The sequence below is a fragment of the Plectropomus leopardus genome, chromosome 11 (genome assembly GCF_008729295.1).
Source record: "Plectropomus leopardus isolate mb chromosome 11, YSFRI_Pleo_2.0, whole genome shotgun sequence".
NCBI classification, from domain to species: Eukaryota; Metazoa; Chordata; class Actinopteri; order Perciformes; family Serranidae; genus Plectropomus; species Plectropomus leopardus.
Window position 1 is genome coordinate 7,053,378 of NC_056473.1, and position 16,635 is coordinate 7,070,012.

At 40.4% G+C, this 16,635-nt stretch overlaps 1 protein-coding gene across 1 annotated transcript; it reads right to left on the reverse strand.

Annotated features, from left to right (window-relative positions):
- Window positions 1-446: 446 nt before the first annotated feature.
- Window positions 447-16,578, reverse strand: LOC121950293 (disintegrin and metalloproteinase domain-containing protein 10-like). The gene is made up of 16 exons (XM_042496238.1): window positions 16,438-16,578; window positions 14,031-14,181; window positions 12,278-12,396; window positions 12,010-12,168; window positions 11,389-11,489; window positions 9,592-9,741; window positions 9,202-9,294; window positions 8,928-9,111; window positions 7,651-7,814; window positions 7,349-7,532; window positions 5,759-5,909; window positions 5,465-5,648; window positions 5,251-5,359; window positions 4,917-5,137; window positions 4,690-4,816; window positions 447-2,639 (listed from the first exon to the last, which is right to left on the reverse strand). The coding sequence occupies exons 1-16, from the start codon at window positions 16,502-16,504 to the stop codon at window positions 2,419-2,421; spliced, it is 2,385 nt and encodes a 794-aa protein (XP_042352172.1). The 5' UTR covers window positions 16,505-16,578; the 3' UTR covers window positions 447-2,418.
- Window positions 16,579-16,635: the final 57 nt, after the last annotated feature.

Here is a 16,635-nt window from a genome sequence, read left to right on the forward strand (position 1 = left end):
GATGATGGCGGAGAAAAAGCATAAGCATAAGCAAACTCCAGTTCAACTAGCACATATAAGAACATAAATAACTTAGAGGAGAGGAAAGTTTGTCACATATGAACATCTTTGAACAACTTACTCTGGAATTAGAATACAAAAAATGAAACTGATGTATCAAAATGTAATTTTTCATTTTCAAATGAAATGCAAATTTTTCGAAGTACTGTACAAGTTTACATGTAAATTCTCTCCAGGCGTAACAGGCGCGATCCAGCCTAGAGGACGAAATTTAAAAAGAGCTCCATTTTTGTACAGACATGAGAAGTTGTAGCAACTGCCGACCCGCCTGATTCATCTGCCATGTGAAATAAACTATGAGCTGTGAGACACGTTGTGTTTTTTTTAAGTCCCCTCCAGAGCGCATGTGCGATTACGATGACGGTCAGTGTTGTACAGATATTAGTTGTGATTAGTGTTGCATGCGTTTAAAAATAATTATACCAGAATTTAAAAAAAGTCAGAGCACAAAACATCTTTCGCGGACTATATCATACAGAATTCCCCCCTTTTTAATTTTTTTTTTTTTTTTGTCAATGCCAAACTTTTTACCCACTCGCCAAATCTGATCTGTGGGTAAAATGTCTGCACAGTGAAAAAAAAAAAAAAGAAAAAAAAAAGGATTTTGCACCATATTATTAAATCCTCTTCTTAGTGTTGTAATTTTCCAAAATACCCCTCATGCTATGCTGCAGCCAGGGGAGGAAGAAAACACCTGAGGTCAAACAATCACCCCAAAAACAATCACATCTCCTTCATTTCTTCTGTTTAAAGTGGCTCAGAAAACTTCAGAAAAAGTGTATAAAGTTGTATGGCACACCGCCTGCACTCATGAGCTCTTGAGGGGATTCGGTCAATGATGAGATTTGACCGGGAGATAACTGCAGGTGAGTTTTTAAAAAAATAAAAACAGCAGCTCGTCTCTTGCGAAACCGGTGAACACACTGAGGAGTCGTGTGAATAGTGTGACAATACCGCTGCTCCTTCCACTTGTGTTAAGACTAACATTAATAGCTGTCAAAGTAAAATAGTGTTGCGTGACATACAAATATTACAGACCTTGGTCAATTAATAGTCACATTTAATAAATGTGTCTGCATGCCCACATTGAAAAAGTTCTTAGATTCGCTATCTGAAGAATAATAGAACGATTTAATCTTACACTTTTTTTTTGTTTGTTTTTTTTTTTACATCCACACTGGAGTCGTTTTTAAATTTATTTCCACACTCATGTAAACTAACTGTAACATGATACACTCTCACTTTCTAAACTAAGCCACAGCAGCCTTCACTTTCCCTCGTCTTCATATGTGAACAGGTAGAATCATCGCCAGCTTCAGTTAGTGGTTATTCATTCTTCATTATCAAAAAAAAAAAGAATCGGTAAAGACAATAAAAGGTGTATCAAACCAGGTGATCTTCCCTTTCTGTTCCCACGACTCTTCACCTCATCTAGCTTGTTACACAACATGAGCAAAACATGATGTTAGCAGGACAATTAAAAACAAAAACAAAAAAGATGAAAAAAGGGGACCTTGAACAAAGAAGGCCTGAAAAGTGGGATATGGTGACCTTGTTCAAATCTAGCTATCTAACGAAAGTGAAAGAGATCCACCTGATTGGACGACCGCGACGAGAACTTGATGGCGCCAAATCCTCAACAGCAGCGTCCAAGGAACTCATCACAACCATCATTCCTTCAGTTATGTGTTAAGAGTCCTGAGAGCACTAACCGAAAAAATAAAAGAAAAAAAGTGAAGAATTACACATTTACAGTAGAAGAAATAGTTTGTTTTCACTTATGATACACTAAATATGTACAGTCACATGCAGAAAGACTGTCTGCACGAGAGACCGGAGCCTGTGTCTTTTGCCGTTTGACATGTGTAAAACACAAAAAAGTGCCGCAAATCCCCACTGAGTGTCTCTCATTCCTGGCTAGGATGGCGAAAGAAAAGAAAAAAAAAATCACGGAACAATTCACCAGCAGCCACGGGCGTGTCACTCAAGAAGACGTTGCAATAGAACAAAAAAAAAAAAAAAAAAAAAAAAAACACATCACAGAATGTACTAAAGCTACACATGATTCCTTAACTCCTTGGCACTCCTTTGAAAAGAAAAAAAAAGATGGTGGAAAAAGATGCTAGATCGCACTGCATTGGAAATGGCTGATGGTCGAGTCCACTCCACAAAGAGCCAATCGAGTTGCTAGATAGTGTTTTCTCTTTTTCATGTGTCTGTTTTGTCTGTAAATGGAGGATATGATGATGACTAACAACCATGTCAGGCTTTTCTTTGGATGGAGTGACGCTTTTGTTTCCCACTGTAGGCACAAGGAGGAGCCAAGGCATTGGGGGGAGGGGGGCGGGATGCGGGGTCTCAGCGTCTCATCTGGCCCATCTGATAGTTCTCTCTGGGCTGACGGTGGTGCCTCTGGGGCTGCGCCTGCCGCTGAGGCTGCCTCTGGGGTTGCCGCTGGCCGCCGTGCCCGCCGTGTCCGCCGTGTCCACCGTGTCCGTGCTGGTGGGCGTGCGGGTGCTGGGACTGGTGCTGCACCTGGGAGTTAGCATGCTGCTGCGCTCGCCGCCTCTTCAAAGTGCCTGCGAGGAGAAGGGCAGTTATTTGAGCTTGTTCAAAGACAGACTGTGGGTTTACTCTTAACAAAATTGCACCTCCGGACACTCTGCCACTGATGCCTCCACTGCAATAACAGCAATCTTGCGAGTTCATTGCGTGCCACACTGTGAGAGATGGCTCTAATAAAATCTTTGTCGCAGTCTGTCAGTCTGTACCATATCAATTTGGAGGAATGTCAGATGATGTGACGAGAGCACGGGGAATTGTAGTGCTACAACAACAACAACAACAAAAAAAGAGTTTCAAGCACACACATCATCGACTTGCATCATCCCTCTGCACCGCTCTCTGATGGTGCTGCCACTTTGCACTGAAAAACCTCTAAAGAAGAGGAGGAAGAGTGCAGACCCTCATGGAAAGATGATGTGAAATGCAATTCTGCAGAATGATTGGTTTATAAATAAGGTTCAGTCAAGGTGACGTCTACATGTACGCTAATATTTCTCTATTGTTCCAAAGATGACATTATTCTGATACAGGTCATAGTCTCAATTAAGGCCTTTCCTAAATGTAAAAATTCAGACATGAGGGATGTGCAGGTGTTATTCAAGTAGTATGAGTGTTCTTTGGCAGTTTGCGTCACACGACCTCTTGTCTGTTTACTGTCAGCTTGGTGTGTTGTCATGGATACACTGTAAAACTAACAAGCCAGCTGTTTGCATGGCTGTGGTGTAGAAATGCATACCCAAAACAAAAGCCCGCATTTCTGGTCAGAAGGAAAAACACTTCTGCATTCAAACTTGATTTGGATATCAACTGATTTTTTTATATGCACAAACCTCCTTTTCTAGAAGGTAGCCGAACAAGTCTGCCACTAGTGGAAAACTTTGGAAAAAATACTATTTTGATGCAAAGACGAAAAAAATAGAAAAATAGCCCAATTGGCTTCAGATAACTGACATGTTAGAGCGCGTTAATTAGAGTATGCGCAGCTGCATGTAAATGGGAATATTCGTCGAATATTAATTTCTTAACAGCTTAGTGGGAAGATTATTGTTTCTTTTTAGGAATAAGGGCAAAAACTGGATTCTTGTATGCATGTAAATGTAAACACTGTGGGGTTTTGGTCCTTCATATCTGACACTGTCAGAGGTTTGACGCAGTCATTTTGTTTGCTAAAGCTCTAAATTGGCCGGTAAAGTTGTTTCACACTGCGACTCAGGACCACTGTTTATGTTTGATGACCAAAGATTTCTCTCACACTTGTCATGTTTCTCTGGGGACGGCCCGAGATTTTCACACATTTACCAATATGACATTAAATAAGATGTTACTAAACTCCCAAACTCCTGAGACTCAAGGCCTGTTCATTTAGTGCCATTCATACCAACCCTTAGAAAAAGGAAAAGACTCATATGGAAAAAAAGAAAGAACTACAGAAAAAGATATATAGCAATAAATCAATCATATCACACTGTTCACATTCATGTGTGGGTGTGAGGTTAACGCAGCACACAGTGAGGCATTAAAAGACTTTTCATTTTGGTCACAACGCTGCCTTTCAACATGAGCAAACATGTCAGTTTCACTTTGTCCTGTAGTATAATTTGAGTTGTAATTAAAGGATTAAGCTCAATGCTGACAGATGAAGCCTATAACAGCAGAAAGCGTTTAACACAGTGTGACCATTGTTAATGTAAGATTACCTGACAATGAAAAACACCTGCTACAGTCACTTCAATATTTAGTGTAAACCTGATTAACATACCTGTAATCATGCTTTTTATTTTGTTTATTCAGGCATGTTGACATTGTGTAACACATACCTTCTTTTTTTTTCTGTCTATGCATGTGGTTTAATGGATCAAATAACCATGATTTTATATTTACCGAACATCTTCGATGCAACAACCCTGCAACTACAAATGAACATGTTTCAGTGCGTTGGAGCAGCAGGTGGTACATCCAGGTGAACGGCTTAACTGTTCACACACATGACTTTAAACACATCATTTGCCAGTGAAACAGCACATTTTCTCAGATGTGATTTACTTTGCAAATCTGTGTACTCACCTGGAAGTGGTTTGGGAGGGGGGAGTTTGGGGTTACTGCTCGGTGTATGCACACTACAGATCTTAATGAAGCCAGCCATGAGCATGATGAGGGCAATGCCCATCAATAACACTGCCCACCAGTGTGCCTGGGGAATAAGAATGAAGCGCAAATCAAGCACAGTCATTGCAAAAACACCTCATAATATTAACTAATCATCCAGTCAGAGTCAAGGACTTAATACGTACCACAATCCACTCTGCGATGTTTTCATAGAGCTCTGGGTTGAAGATGGCCTTCTTCAGCCTGGCCAGCGGTCCGTCTGCATCCACCAGACGGCACTTCATGAACACGTCGCAGTAGCCCTTGAAGTCATTGCACGGGGAGCCGGCTGGCAGCGTGGTCACTTTCTTATTGAAGAAACGAGCCAGACGCTCTGACCCTGTGCTGCTGCACGTGTTGGGACTCACTGTGGAGATGAATCACAGACAGTCAACACAACTCATATGAAAAAAGACAAAATCTAAATAAAATAAAAAACCCCAGTTATTAAGGTTGAATAAAAAAAGGTAAGTGACTCACTCTTCTCCATGCAGCACACGTGGCAAAGCTCAGTCTCGTCTTTGCCATCTTGGCTGGCACAGGTGCATGCCTCAAGACCGTACTTCTCACAGATGGAGCCGGAGCAGCCCTGCGGGGGAGAGGCATGAGGACACGCGAGATTAGACACTGACTGGTATGAATATAAAGTTGCTATAACGACCAGTTCTTCCAGGTGTCGTCTTCAGCCACTTACCCCGTTGAGACAGACTTGAGTCTCTCCGTGGCAGGCGGTGAAGTTGGCCTTGGGCTCAGATGTGGGGCACTGGGCACTGACTCCGTTACACATGCCCTGGTGAGCACACTCTGACTCCTCTCTGCACTTCTCATTACGACCCTTGTAGGAGCACTCTGCAGTACAACAAGGGCCCTGGCTGGGACTGATGGGAAAGACGTTTATGGTTAAGAACTTTCCCAAATCAGCTGACATTTTTTTTTTTTTATGAAACATCAAAAATGGTCAACAAACAAAAATAACATCAACATCTACCTGCAGACTTTGTTTGGCTTTAATTTGCACTTCTTGTTGTCCGCCTGGTTGGCGTCATAGCAGCACTGGTCCCTGCACTGATCACTGTAGCCACAGTCACACTCCTCTCCTGGCTCCACCAGGCCGTTACCACAGATGGGCTGACCAGACTCTGTTTTCGGAAAGAAAAATAAACATTGAGTCTGGTCTCCCCAAAACTTGTACTGAGGGCTAGAAGTGTTTGAAAATTCAGAACATTTACTGTGAGAACTGTCTCATTACAAAAGCAAACAAACGTTGTTCTGAAGAGACTGAGATGCTGCACTAAACAGGGAAACAAAATCAAAGTCTTCAAATAGAAACAGACCCATGAGAGAGCCCGATGCAACATTAAACTCAAACAAACACTCTTTGTCAGTTTGTTTGAAGAATGACAAAAACATAATGCAGTGCGGGTTTACAAGATAGTTTTCGGAAGCCTGCGTCAATAACTAATATTTTCTAAGTCAAATCAGCCAAGACAAATATGCATGAACAACAGCAAACATCAAAAAATGTTTTTGTATGCTAGTAATTTGATGGATGTTTTATTACAGGGTTCCTACAGCTTAAAGAAAGTTGGATTTAAGACCTTTAAAGACATTTTTTAATGCCACTCAGAATGACATTTAAGACCAATTTCACAATAGCCAAAACTGAAGAAAAAAAGACATGAATTACTTACAATTACTTACTTAGGGTTGAGGACAATTTGAGTTTGAAAAACATTTTGCATTAAATATATTGAGCCTCATAGTTGCCTTGTAGTCATGCCCAAAAATGTTGGTTAAATAGCCAATCTTTTGTTGAATACTCACTTCCCCGTGTTGTTAAGGGTAGAGTTATAGCTAGCTGGCAGACAGTAGAGTCTGTGACACTAAATAGAAGTGTTGTTGGAAAGATTTAGTCAACTATTTTTAAAAAAGGGCTTGTTATGTAAAAATTATGCAATTATTTTATTTATTCAATTCTGGAGATTTTACAATGCAACATCAGAAAAAAACATGAATAAAGCATATTTTCTGTGCTCTTATGAAACGTTGTCTGTTACATGTACAGTGTTGTTCCTGTTTTAATGTATTTTATGTGATGCTTTAGTTGTCATCACAGTGTAGTCCCTGCCCAGGGACTTCAGTCGAAAATGAGCGAAGTTGGTTAAATCTTAAACTACATTAATAAGTAAATAAATGAATAAAAATCTTACTTCTTTGCAGTTTTTATGTGCTGGAAACATTTGATTTAAGACATATTTATCTTTACCAATTAAGGCCTTATTTTTAGATGAATTAATCTGACACCTTTTAAGAGTTTTCAAGGATCTGCAGGAGTCCTCTGTCAGGTGTCACACTAAATTAAAAAAAAAAAATCACAAAGCAGAATACCATGCCAAATACAGTCAGTAAAAATAACACTGGACTAAAGCCAAGATTGCTTGGCAAATACCAACCAATATGTTGGTGCCTCTCTCGTTGCCTGAATTAAACCAGTAATTAGGGCACTGGGGTTAAAATCGCCCACACTCAAACGTAAAAGGACAGCACAATCAGATGAGATGAAAACAGCAAAACTTACCGACGAAACAGTTGCTTCTCTTCTTCTCCAGCACCTGGCTGATGTTGCGCACGCTACAGATGGAGAACTTATTATTGTTGAGCTTGTCTCCTGATGTAGCTCTTGCATACATGATATAATTGCCCTTCTCCTTCTTGTCTTGGCTCTTGGATTCTCCTGGGGTGCACTCAGATCCAGAGTCGTGCTAAGAATGAGAAAGAGGAAAAAAAATTGCAGGTTAGAGGAAGAAGAAGGGACAGAGTGTGCGAGCCGAATAAATTCCTTCTCACGGTGCATAAATGTGGCACATCTAAGCAACTCACCGGGGAGCCAAAGTTGTGTCCTACTTCATGTGCAAAAGTGATATGGGAGACTTTTGGAGGTACGTGGGAGGCATAGTTCTGTACAGTGATTATACCAGTGTTGAGAGACTTCTTTTTTCCGTCTGAGTACAGCTTGCTTTTTTCACAGATGCCTCCAGAGCTCCCTGGGAAAGAGAAGCACAAGTTGGAACAAATCTTCCTCTAAACCTCAGCTGCAAAACATGAAAGATTTCACTCATTAAAGAGGGAGAACCTGATTTGTGTCACGATGACATAATGCCTTACTTTAAAACATAATGAGCGTGATTTATCAACATGTTTACTGTACATGTGTGACTCAAATGGTTTGTCATCGGCAGCAGGAGACACATAACCTCCCATGGTAAATTAAAGACTTCAACAGTGCAATATTTTCGGTTACAACTTCAAACAATGACTGCAGCACAGAAAACATCTTAGTTACCATTTTGCCAGTCGCAGAGTGCCACCAATATACAGTTAGGGCCATAATGAAAACCTCTGGGAATCATCACATCTGCATATTGTCGGAGTTGATGTTTGAAGCTGCAGTTAGTTCTCATGACAGTCTGAAGAAATCCCCATGTAATCCCAAATACCACTGACACTTCTCCTTGTTTCAGCTGCACTGGCATCCCACATAAATCATAATTAACTTACTCTGTGGATGCTTTCAAAGAATAATCTCATGTACAATCAAGACTGGAAGTCAATTATGATAATGTGTCTGCAACCCAGTGCAGAGTATATCATACATTAAAGGTCCAGTGTATTGGCAGATAAATAATTTAACATTCATAACTATGTTGTAAGTAGAGTGTAATATCTGAAAGTAAGAACTATTGTGTTTACAATATCTTAGACTGAGCTGTTTCTATCTAAATATGGAGCAGGTCTTCTTCCACGGAGTGCACCATGTTGTTTAACAGTAGCCCAAAATGGTCAAACCAAACACTGGGTCTGGATAGGCCCGTTAGAATTTTTGCATTGGCCACCACAGCTCTCCTACGTGCTTGCAAGGCCCCAGGAACACTGCAGGGCTTTGAGGACAATATCAACAGCCTCCAACGCTGTATCCAGTTCTCTTTATACATCCATTAATGCTCGGCACAGGGGAGAAGTGTCTGTTGGTTGCATTCTGTAACCTCACCGCTAGATATCACTAAATCCTACACACTGGACCTTTAAGATACACACTGTATAATGCTTTCAAAATAAGACTAATTATGATGTTTCTAAATACTGATGTGTTTCAGTACCTGAGGGGGCTCCCACCCAGGCCAAACCCAACACCCCGTCATCAAAGTCTCTGTCGGTGAAAACATAAGCCAAGCAGTAATCGTCATGATTCTGCTCTGAGTTCAGCTCCAGGAACTTCTCCACGCCAATGTTGGCAAAGCGGAATGGGTTGGTCCTGTCCCTCTCATCACTGGTGGTGTTTATCTGCTCAAGAGAACAATGATGATGAGTTCAGAGGGAAGAAGAATAAGTGACCCAATCTAACATAAATAAAAGACTTAGAATCAGATTTACCCTGATCCTTTTCACCATGAAGCTGATGTTGCGGATGCCCATGAAGTCTGTGCCCTGATAGATAGCATCAATGGCTTTCACATGACTGGAGATCTGAAAGAATAAGACAAAAAAAGCTTCAGCTAGAAGTGTAGTTTCCTGCACCCTACTGTGTTTTCTTCACATCAAGTTGCTAGTATTCCAGTGTGGCTTCCCACAGTCAGCGTCATTACAAATGTGTGAATGTTATTATTCCAATACAAGTTAACTTTTATCGTGTATATGATGCTACTGTTCGTTAAAAATGTGTCTCCTTCCATCAACAAAAAGACTTCACACAGGCTGTGCCAATCCAGTTCTAACAGATCCATAGTAGCATGCGTACAGTGTGTGACAGTGACTGTCTGTTACCTGAGCAATGACAGCCTCTCTGGTCTTGTAATACTTGAAGAAGAGGTGGTCAGTCTGAATAAAAAGCTGGCAGGTGTTTTTCTCAACCTGAGCCATCCTCTTCTTCCTCAGCAGCACAGGTTCATTAGAGTCAGCCTCAGTGTGCAACTCCTGGTGTGAGGAGATGGAGTAGGAAATAGTCAGTTAAATAAAACATATATATAGCATTTTCAACCAAACAGTGGCTAAATAAGTAATGTCTGGTATTTTTAGGCTGTGGTTTTTCATCTGCAGTATGTTCATGGAGTAAAACTGTTGCTGGGGAACATGGGCATGTCTCATACAAGAACATGGTGGAGGAAAACAGGATGAAATAATAAGAACAAAAGCATACTAAATGCCAAGTTAAAGGGATGCTTTGGTTTTTGAAACATATATGGGAAAGAAACATCAATATATAAAAACATTACTAATCATATTTTTTTGTTATGCACTGGACGGAATATTTTTTCATGCAGATGTTAGGACGAGTTCAGGGGTTTTCAAAGATCACTGGACAGTGAGATTAACCTAACCTTCCTCAATTCATGGAAGCAAAAGACATCAGTAATAGCTGCTCTCAAATAAAAGACATCAAATGCGAAACTTCTTCTTGAAGGCTTATTGGTCAAACTAAATTGCATGTTACACATTTACACAATTTCACAATTTACTAAGACATTAGACTGCGTCAAACTTTAGATTTACTTCCTCTTTAAGGGAACGCGCCTACAGTTGAATGAATGAATGTGCTTTTATATAAAAAGTAGATCCAATATTATTTTACTGCTATTATTCTTGTAATGAATTGCATTTATGTATGAAAGCCTGTTAAATATTGTGTGTTTAGGATTGATGATATCACTGTTTAATAGTTTTAACGTACCCTTGAAATAAAAAATACATTTTCCTAGTTGTAATCTTGTGTGCCTGCATTAACTGATAATTCATCTTGTTATATGCCAGATATATATTCAAATAAATCACTATCCAATTTTTTTTTTTTTTTACATCAAAATCCCCGATATTTATCCCATTCTAATAACAGGGAAAACAGTTTCAAATGTTTGACTCATCCTGCACTCAGATGTTTTTACCGAATGAGACTTTGGGCAAAAAGCCATCCAAACCAGTTATATTTCACCACATATCACCGTTTGTGGGTTGTAAGAGCTAGCCTACTAATTAACAGAGCAATACTGAGGGGGATCTGTGTGTTTGGACAGCAGTGGGCAAAACCTTTGTTTTCAGTTTTAAAAACAATGTGGCTGAAGTCTAATTCTTTCATCTCCGCCAAGTCCTCCTCCTGATCTTACAGCAAGACAGTCCGCAAATCTCCAAGCCTGCCCACTCTTTAGCAGTCCAATCAAATGCAAAGGGTCTGATTTAAATCCCCCTTGTAACCATACACCACTCAGATACTACACTTCACTGGGAAATATGTCACAGTACAGAACTAAATATGCTTTGGCTGCCATTTCACTGGGACTTCAAACACATAATATTTCCATGGGAATTACTCTTTCATGGACATTAATGGAAAACCACATCCCTAATTCACTCAGAAAAAAAAATACAGAACTTTGTTAAAAAACTGTGTAGAAATCCATGAGCTCAGATATGCTACCAGTCAATATAACCTCAAAGGGCACACAGACTAAAAAAAGGCATCTATGGGTAATTACGACTAGCTAAGAAAAATGTTTATTACTGCTCCAAACCAAACTACCCCTTTAAGAGACACTGTGAGGGTTTGCTGTGGTGTGTGGTGAAGTTCACCTTGGGTGGTTCCTCTACGGCCGATGCTTGGAACTTCCTCATCCTTTCAAACACGGAGCTATCAGCGCAGCCTCCCTCTGGGCCGTACTTGTGCGGGTAGTCTGAGTGAGAGAAGCAGACACAACACAGTTAGGATTATGGGAGACAATGTTAGCTACTTAACCCCCTGAGTCCCTCTATTTCTGGCGCTATTCATGATCAGCTAATGGATGTACTTACACACCACTTGAGCCTAGCTTTGCTATGTGAGCTGTTACTTTCTCGTCGCTCTCATTAGCGATTCCTCTCACATTCCTGTTTAATTTGCCCCTTAGCCACATACTGTATGTACACAGATGATTTGAAATTAGGGGGTGCCAGTGTAGTGAAGTATGCTTGGTGCTCACTATCAGTACCAACATTGTAAAGACTGCTAAAATGAGCCAGTAGCCTGAGAGAAAGATCTTGTTACTCAGCTAATGAGCACCCTGGGTTTCTCTGCTCCCTGGGGGGCGATCGCACCAGTCTGCCTCCATCAGCTCAGCTGCCCTAACCTTGCACCTCCCCGATGACACATTTACATAAGCGTGATGATTACATCTTGTCAAAGTATTTGTGTAGCTTTGGCTGCTGGGGACTCACGTATGTCGTCTTCGTGGTAGATGACAGAGTGAAAGGGCACGTTTTTGCCCTCCAGGTATCTCTCAGTGGGCTCCACGTAGTAGGTGCCGTGGTAGCTCTGGATGAAGCCTTCAAACTTACCATCCACGATGGAGCCATGAGTCAGAGTACCTTTCTCACCTAGGAATCCAAAGTACAGGCATATAGGTGTCAGAGGAGTCATGCAAGATCAAGCATCACTGCAGCAATACATTTAGTAAGTATATTAAAATGAAAAGGACAGTGTTACCGTAGATTTCTCCTGTGTAGATATGAGAGGTATCAAATGGAATCTCATCCCCTGAAACGTCTACCTTGAAATCTTGCGCAAACAAGGTTGTATCCCTCTTCATTCGTAAATTAAAATGCCTGTAATCAAAGAAATGGAACTTCAGGCAACAGAAAAACAAAAGACATTTGAATGTGATGAGACACGCATGGGAGAAAAGTGTTATCTGTATTGCACAAAGTTTGTTTCTGATGCCATCTGCTGATATTATTCATGTCACAGAGTGTGAGCCTATGGATTTTGGCGTGGATCTGAATTTTACCTCACTTTGGGAGGTACGCAATATTCACCCGAGACAAGGGGAAAATGCAAATGAAAAGGTGAAAGGAGGGGCACTGGAGAGAAAACATCTAAGCTGTTTTTTTTTTGTTTCAGAAGTGGAACTGCAGTCTTTATCTTGTGAGAGTGGGAACAGAAAATTAGGACATCTTGAAACAATGCTGTTTTTTGTTGATCAAACATATGGCAGGGAACAAAGATGTTATAGTAAACCTTGGGTTTCATCTAACACCTACACAGGGCTCTTATTGTGTGCTCGTACTGCATGTAAGTTACACAGCAGTTGAATTAAGAGCAAGAAAACGGAGGCCTTTGTAAAATGCAGAGCAGAGAATTATGCTCAAACTTGACATGATGGCACATACATATGATCCTGGACATGTGCAGAATCTACTGAACCCCAATTATTTTCTATTATGACTTCCTCGGGGGTGAAACGTAAGGCAGTACATTTCAATATGAGAAAACGTTTATACACAAAACCAGCATGCTGAAGGTGGATGGGGCGCTGCAAATTAAATGTTAGAATTTGAATTGTGTCTCTAGCTTTGTCATGAAATCAAAAGGAAAGAAGCTGACACATTCCTGCTTTTCAAAGGAACAGACATCTCCCTTCTGTGTGTTTGTTTGCACAGCTCTTATCGTTCTCTTCCCTATTAAGCAGCACCAGAGTTTGGGAACAGCAGGCCCTGCTACAGGCAGGACGATAAACAGCCTCTGCCAAGCTCCCAGCCAGATGGTCTTGACTTTGTCATGGAGAGTGTGGACGCTTTCTATCAAACAACACCACCTCTTCAAAATGCTGGAAGAACCATGACAAGGACTGCATGTGTCCATCCATCCATCTTCTATACCTTGAGGGGGTTCCTGCTCAGGTATCAAGTGCAGAAACACCTGATCTATCACAGGGCTAACTACACACACAAACTGTTTCTGTTTCACCTGACCTGCATGTATTCAGACTGTGGCAGGTAATCAGAACAAACCCACACTACGACTGAAGCTGGGACCAGAAAAGGCCTGTGAGTTTTGATTAGAAAATGTCTCAAATAATTAAATTTTTTTATCAAAATATGTTCTAATTAATTTCCTGTCGATTGACAGTTGGATTAATCATTCAAGCGCTAATGGAAAAACTACACAGAAAGAACCAAGGCTAAAATTTAAATCCATCCTCACCAAGAAGCCAATGTGATGTCCCTGAGCAGCACTACAAATTCATAAAACACTATGCATTAAATGTAAACAACTGTCAATCATGCAGCAAATCTCCACTACAGCTGACTTCCACTTCAATAATAAAAAAGGTAGGCATACGAGTTTTGCAAATAAGTAGACAGATAGGTAAATAAAGAGACTGATGAGGAAACACAAAAATAGACAGAGAGCCAGACAGAATTTCGTTTTCAGTTAATATGAGGAAAAAGTGACAAACCTTCCATGGGCGTGAAAATCTAAATGAAGGAACTTGTCTTCATGAGAGAGCGCCCTCTTGGCTCTCTGATGTTTGCTGTGCACGAGCTCTGTGTCGTAGGACAGGCCTTCATAGTGACGGATGTACTTGTTCAGGGGATTTCTATAGTGTCCTGCGTGAAGAGAACAGAGGAACTCATGTTATCAGCAAAAACAGTGAAACACAAGTCTTGTGACACTCAATAAAAAAAATTACATCCCTATAGATCCAAAGTAAATGACAACACAGCCATCCTTGGTGAATTAGTCATTCATTTTGGTGGGTGGGTGGTACATGTATGCATTGTACGAAAGTGGACCAAAAAATAACATGTACATAAATGTGCCTGAGAGCTTATTACACGGAAATGATATCAAAGATGATAAAGAAGTATAAATATACAAATAAAGGACAATATGTGCACTGCCAAATGTTGAGGAAAAGAAATACTAACATCCAAGTCCATAAGTTTGTAACAGCCGGGGTATCACACTGTGTCTGTCACAACGACTGTTTTTAGCAGATGGCAGAGAAATTGAAACGCTCATTTTTTTATGACAGGCAACATATTTCAAGCATTAGATACTGTAATTTTAGTAATTTTAAGGTGACATTAGACTAAAAAAGTTATGTTTCAGGCAAGCCAACTCTTCATGGTACACAGTATAATTTTAGGTCCCACCAAAAATGGATGATCAGGTTGATGTTTGACAGGCATTATTAAAATGATGGACAGCAAACTAGTATGGTCTGTGTTTTAAAATTCAGCTAAATATACTTAAGCCAAATGGATGCCAGTTTTTGGAGCTGTGCTTAACAACAGCCCCCAGCGTCACAGCATAATTATTTCGCCACCAGAAGAGTGGGTGGTGGGCTCGAAGGAAAAAGATTCCCACCCATCTCACCAACTGCTTCACACTATAAAAGCTGTCTGACAAACTCCATTTCAAGAAAACATGCAGTAATTTCATGTGAGCTACTTGAGTTCTTCTTACGGTTAACTTGTTTTTGAGGTTTAGACAGAAAACTGAACATACTGGCGAGTTTGTATGATCAGATCTTTGCCCTTTAACATAGAAACCAAGAGAATGTATTTTCAGTAAATAGGGTATAATTAGTGCTGTCTGACAGGTAATTATGCCTGACTAGTGAGTCACAAATTATAGGATTCTGGGTAACTATGAAAGAAACATGGGTTAAGTAGACCAGGCTTCATTTAGTTCTCTGTTCATGTGAAGTATGAAATATTCAGGTGCTAACATTGAATTTTTCATAGGGGTGACTATGAGAAGTGAAGGCCATGACTATTCTGAAATATCTTTAATCCCCAAGGCCTAGAAAAGATAAAAAATTAAGGTAATATATGTGTGATAATGTAAATCATCCACATGATTGAAAAAATTTACAAATATAACATTGATTACAGTATGGACTTTATACACAATCAAATTCGTGTTTTTATGCTGATTTTACAGCACGAGGTGGCCCTGTAATGTGAAAAAGTTGTGACTGCAGTTTTGACAGTTTGACATGGAATCCAGATTCAGGTTTGACATATTCCCATAGCAAAAAAACACAAATATGAACCCTACAAGTGACTGAAAATTGCAAGCAAATTTTTAGCCCAATGTTGTTAATTTTATTTTGATGGTTTACAATTTTTAAAGCACGTCGGTCGCACATAGCAGGCATATGGTGCCATAATGCAATGTTAGATACATAACAAGCCAATACAGCATTTTACGAAGAAGCAATTTCGTTCCCCCAAAAATCAAATCAACAAATCGTCCTCAAAGAACTGAATCCATAGTTTTGCGGATAACAGTGCGTTCAATTAGAGAACAGCGACAATGGCACAAGACACAGCATTGACTAGTGACAACACAGAGAGCAAAATTATGCAAGTAAACCTTAAAACTTGTCAGTCACATACATTTTAAACCCCGACACGGTGCAGGTAACATAATGGCAGAGGCTACATGTATTTTTTTTGCCAGGAACCGTGATGTTAGCAGCTAAAGTGTTAGCTAGCACAAAGCTAACGGTCCGTTCACCCAGTCGGCATCTCCATCTTCTCATAACAATGGCTGTCGGCGCTATTCGCACGATAACAACAAAACCGACCCAAACCTGACAATAAAAACGGTGACAACACACAGAAATAACACGTCAATATCGGTTTATTTCAATCACATGCGCGAATCCAAGTCAGCTTTTATGCGATATGTCATTTGTTTGCTTGAAGTAATACGGCAAAAAGGGTGCAGTCCGCTTCATAACAAGCAGGCCCTGCTGATCCCTTCTGTTAGCTAACGGGCTATCAGCCTTTCTGCCTCTCTCGTGGATTCAACACAACTTGTAAGCTTTTCTCTGCAAACGCCCCACTCACCTTGAGTGTAGTTTAGCAAGTACACGAAAAGGAAAACTTTAAGAAGAAGCATGTCCGACAAATCCATTGTTAGAGCATTGATACCGTTTTCACTTTATTGTCCTACTTAGATAGGCGCAGACGCCCTGTGTGTTTATTGCACCTTCCTCTCATCGCCCCCTCTCTCTCCTGCGTCGTGACGTCAGACGCTTGGCATCC